This window comes from Pygoscelis adeliae, unplaced genomic scaffold (genome assembly GCF_000699105.1).
Source record: "Pygoscelis adeliae isolate BGI_AS28 unplaced genomic scaffold, ASM69910v1 Scaffold156, whole genome shotgun sequence".
Classification (NCBI taxonomy): domain Eukaryota; kingdom Metazoa; phylum Chordata; class Aves; order Sphenisciformes; family Spheniscidae; genus Pygoscelis; species Pygoscelis adeliae.
This window is the reverse complement of record NW_008825016.1, coordinates 994252-997763: the sequence shown is the minus strand read 5'-3', so window position 1 is coordinate 997763 and position 3512 is coordinate 994252. Positions and strand designations below refer to the sequence as shown.

At 38.9% G+C, this 3512-nt stretch overlaps 1 protein-coding gene across 1 annotated transcript in view; it reads left to right on the top strand.

Annotated features, from left to right (window-relative positions):
- MFSD9 (major facilitator superfamily domain containing 9) overlaps nucleotides 1-3099 on the top strand; it is a 9913-nt gene extending 6814 nt beyond the window's left edge. The window contains exons 5-6 of the mRNA XM_009326242.1: nucleotides 327-536; nucleotides 1084-3099. Of these exons, the coding sequence (XP_009324517.1) occupies nucleotides 327-536; nucleotides 1084-1874 (1001 nt within the window). The 3' untranslated portion in view covers nucleotides 1875-3099. The remainder of the gene's footprint in view (nucleotides 1-326; nucleotides 537-1083) is intronic.
- The last annotated feature ends 413 nt before the right edge of the window (nucleotides 3100-3512 follow it).

Below are 3512 nucleotides of genomic sequence, written 5' to 3'. Positions count from 1 at the left end.
TCCTGCTGTGCTCCAGCACTCAGCATAGTTAGCTCTTCTTTCAGCAGGGCTGCAGGAGCACTTCTTTGACACAAATGCGTGAACAATTTTGATTCCTAAGTCCAAATCCTTGAACAGCCAGGATGATGGTCATGGCCCAACATGCTGCATGACTCTAGCACTGAAGAATTTGTGGTTCATGGAATCTTAAAAATAGATTTTGAAAATTGATATTTCAGATAGCTTCTGTCATTTTTAATCTTTTGGACTGAGCAATACAGGTTTATTATTTTTCTATTTGTTTTGTTGTCTATTATTTTTCTATTCATGTTTGAATTGTGTTGCAGGTATTTTCAAACACACACTTTCCATCTCTAAAGCCCTGCTTTCTGACTTGGTTTCTGAGAGAGACCGCCCTTTAGTAATGGGACGCTTCAATGCAGCCTCTAGTGTGGGCTTCATTCTGGGGCCTGTCGTTGGTGGCTACCTTACGGAGTTGGAAGATGGCTTTTATCAAACGTCTTTCATGTGTGCCTCTATCTTTCTTCTGAATGCTGGTAAGTTGTATGGCATATTTTGCATCTTGGGTCCCTTCATTCCTCATTTTTCTGTTTTTATGCCATTGTGATACCTTGAATTCATGGTGTGTTTACCATCTATGGCATACATGTTCTGTATACCGGTACTACCCTTTGAATTTGAACCTGTGTGGAAGGGTGGAAATTTTGAAACTGTTAACCTCCAGGTGCTTCTCCTCTGCATTGTATATATCACTTTTACATTCAGACACAGGAATGGGAATTTTTAATATGCCCAAAGATCAAGACTAGAAATCAGAATTTTGGCTTTAGCCTGTAGATTTGTTTATATGTTGCGAATGTGTCACCTCAGTGTTTTCCTTCCTTGTTTTCATCGCATTTAGAATTGAACTGATACTGTGAATAACACTAGACTTAATCTTTGTAATTTTTTGAAGTGAAATGATTGTTAAAATCCTTTTTTGAATTTTGATCTTTACACTAAGTAAACTTACAATCGGACGAATGTCTTCCATGTAAAGTTAATGCAATTGAATGAAATCAGCTAATTTCTTGATCTGTATAGGTCTTGTCTGGATGTTACCCTGGAGTGAAGAAAACACTGGCAATAGGGAACATCAACAAGGCAACAAAGGAACAGACAGTTTCTCAGCAAAAGCAAATCGTGACCTGCACTTGAAATCAGCAACTAATGGAGCTATGGCAAGCGATAGTCTTTTCCAGTCTCCATGGATCCAAGTTGCAACAGTGCTGAAGAGGATTAAAGGAATTGCGTGCTCTGATCTGTGGGATATATTTTTAGTGCGGTTGCTGATGTCTGTTGCTATACTGCTGTACTATAGTAATTTTAGTCTGGCCTTGGAGGAGAGATTTGGGGTGAAACCCTTGTTTGCTGGATACCTAATGAGCTATAGCAGTGCACTGGGAGTCCTGGCTGGTTGTCTGCTCGGACCAATAACAAGACTCTATCAGCACAACACTTACAGAATTTTGTTGCACTCCAGCACTCTTACCTGCACGTTGATTCTCCTGTATGCGTCAGCGCTGAGCATATGGATGGTCATTTTGTCTTCCACGTTCTTAGCCTTTTCAACTACTGTAGGTCGTACTTGTATCATTGATCTTGAATTGACCATTGGTGGGAATGAGGCCAGCGGTACGCTCCTAGGTGTTGGACAGTCTGTGACTTCAGTGGGACGTATAGTTGCCCCGCTCCTTTCTGGAATTGCTCAGGAGTTCAGTCCTTGTGGCCCTCCAAGTCTAGGGGTTGGACTGGCTTTAGTAGCTATTCTGATAATGAATGCGAACAAACAAAAATACTGCAGCCATGGAAACGTTAAGTTAAAAAATCAATAGCTGCAAATTTGGATTCCATAGATGTATCTTACAGGAGAGGCAAAGTGAATCAACCTGGGGTGATGCTTACACCTGCCAGACTTGTACAGTAGTAACAGGATCTTTTAAGAGGGCACGTGATGTTCACGTGGAGACAAGTACGTATAAATATTTCTGCTGCAGGGATTTTAACTCTAGACAGATGTTACTCTAACTGGTACCACTAGAACACTTGCGAGAGGGACAGGTGTTGCTGTATCGTACTGGCTGGGATTTTTTTATGGATTTTTAACCTTTTTGGAGGGGAAAGAAAGAATGGCATGAAATACACAAATCCTGCTTGTAGCTCACATTTGAAATGGTGTTTAGATTGATAGATTGTTAAAAGGCAGAAGTTGATTCTTATTATTTAATCAGAGGTTAATTTTTATTATTTAATCAGAAGGAGAATTTGCAATATAGCTCGTTAGCCTTAATTTCTTATGCTGTGGTCTGCTGCCATTTGTCTGCTGTGACAGTAGCTTAATTAACAGGGTGGCCGCTTACGTGATTTTGTTAAGCGTACTTTGTCTACAAAACTTGCTGCACAGCATGATTTAGGCATCTTGGGGTAGCCATCCAACCCCTGATGATTCCTGGTCTTTCCCAGGTAACAGAATTGGGTATATGCTAACTTCATGTATTAGAAGGCCTAAAATGGACAATTTTATAATAATACGGGGTCATTCAGACTGAAACTGAGACTGAATGTAAGCCTTATTGAAACTTGAACTGGTGGTTTCTGTTTAGTAATAACTTCTACTGAGCAACTTTGTCATAAATTATTTGTTAATATTTCCTGTGCAATTTTTCTGTCTTCATTTTAAGAATAAATCTCTTTCTTAATTCTTTTGAATGACTGTTAAAGGTGTGCTGGAGGAACTAGCAGTAGTTCATGGATCTGGATTAATGCATTCTCTCTCATCTCTGGAGGCATAAGTGACATTTCAGTGGCAAGAGAAATACTGTTTATTTGTTGGTATTTTAGTCTTCATTTATCTGTACTGTTTAACTAATGAGAGGTTGCTCTCAGAGCTAGAGTGGGAGTTGTAGCACTCTCCTGTGCTATTTACTGTTCAAGCTCATACTACTTGCCAGTCACCACTGTGTTCATTTCATTTGAAACATACAAAAAATGTATTTTGCACCGATAACATTCCATATGCTTTTCCTAATATTACTTGATGAAAGTACAAAGTCAGCTATGTATAATTGGTTTTTTGGTTTTTTTTTAATTAAAAACAATTTAGTTAACTCCTTAAACACATCCGTGCAAATAGTGTTGCTGCTTCAGGAGAGTCATAGATGGTGTTTTGCCTTTTTTTTTTTTTTCTTCTTTACCTTTTCCAGTGCCTGCTATCATTTAAATCCTTGTTGAAACCTCAGTGATTCCAGTGGCAGCACCATGGGAATATGTATAGAATTCTGAGTTGTTTTAATTTTATATATTGACGTAATGAGTGTGTGTCTTATTACTGCTATGATTTCAGTACATATCCTCAGAGTTCCTTATTGTAATAATCTGTGTTTCATTTCTCCCTGGGAACTTGAGGCATTTTCAAGTGTCTTACCTCCTCTTGTCTTGCTTGGTAGATGCCCCAAAACATTCTCGCCCTAAAT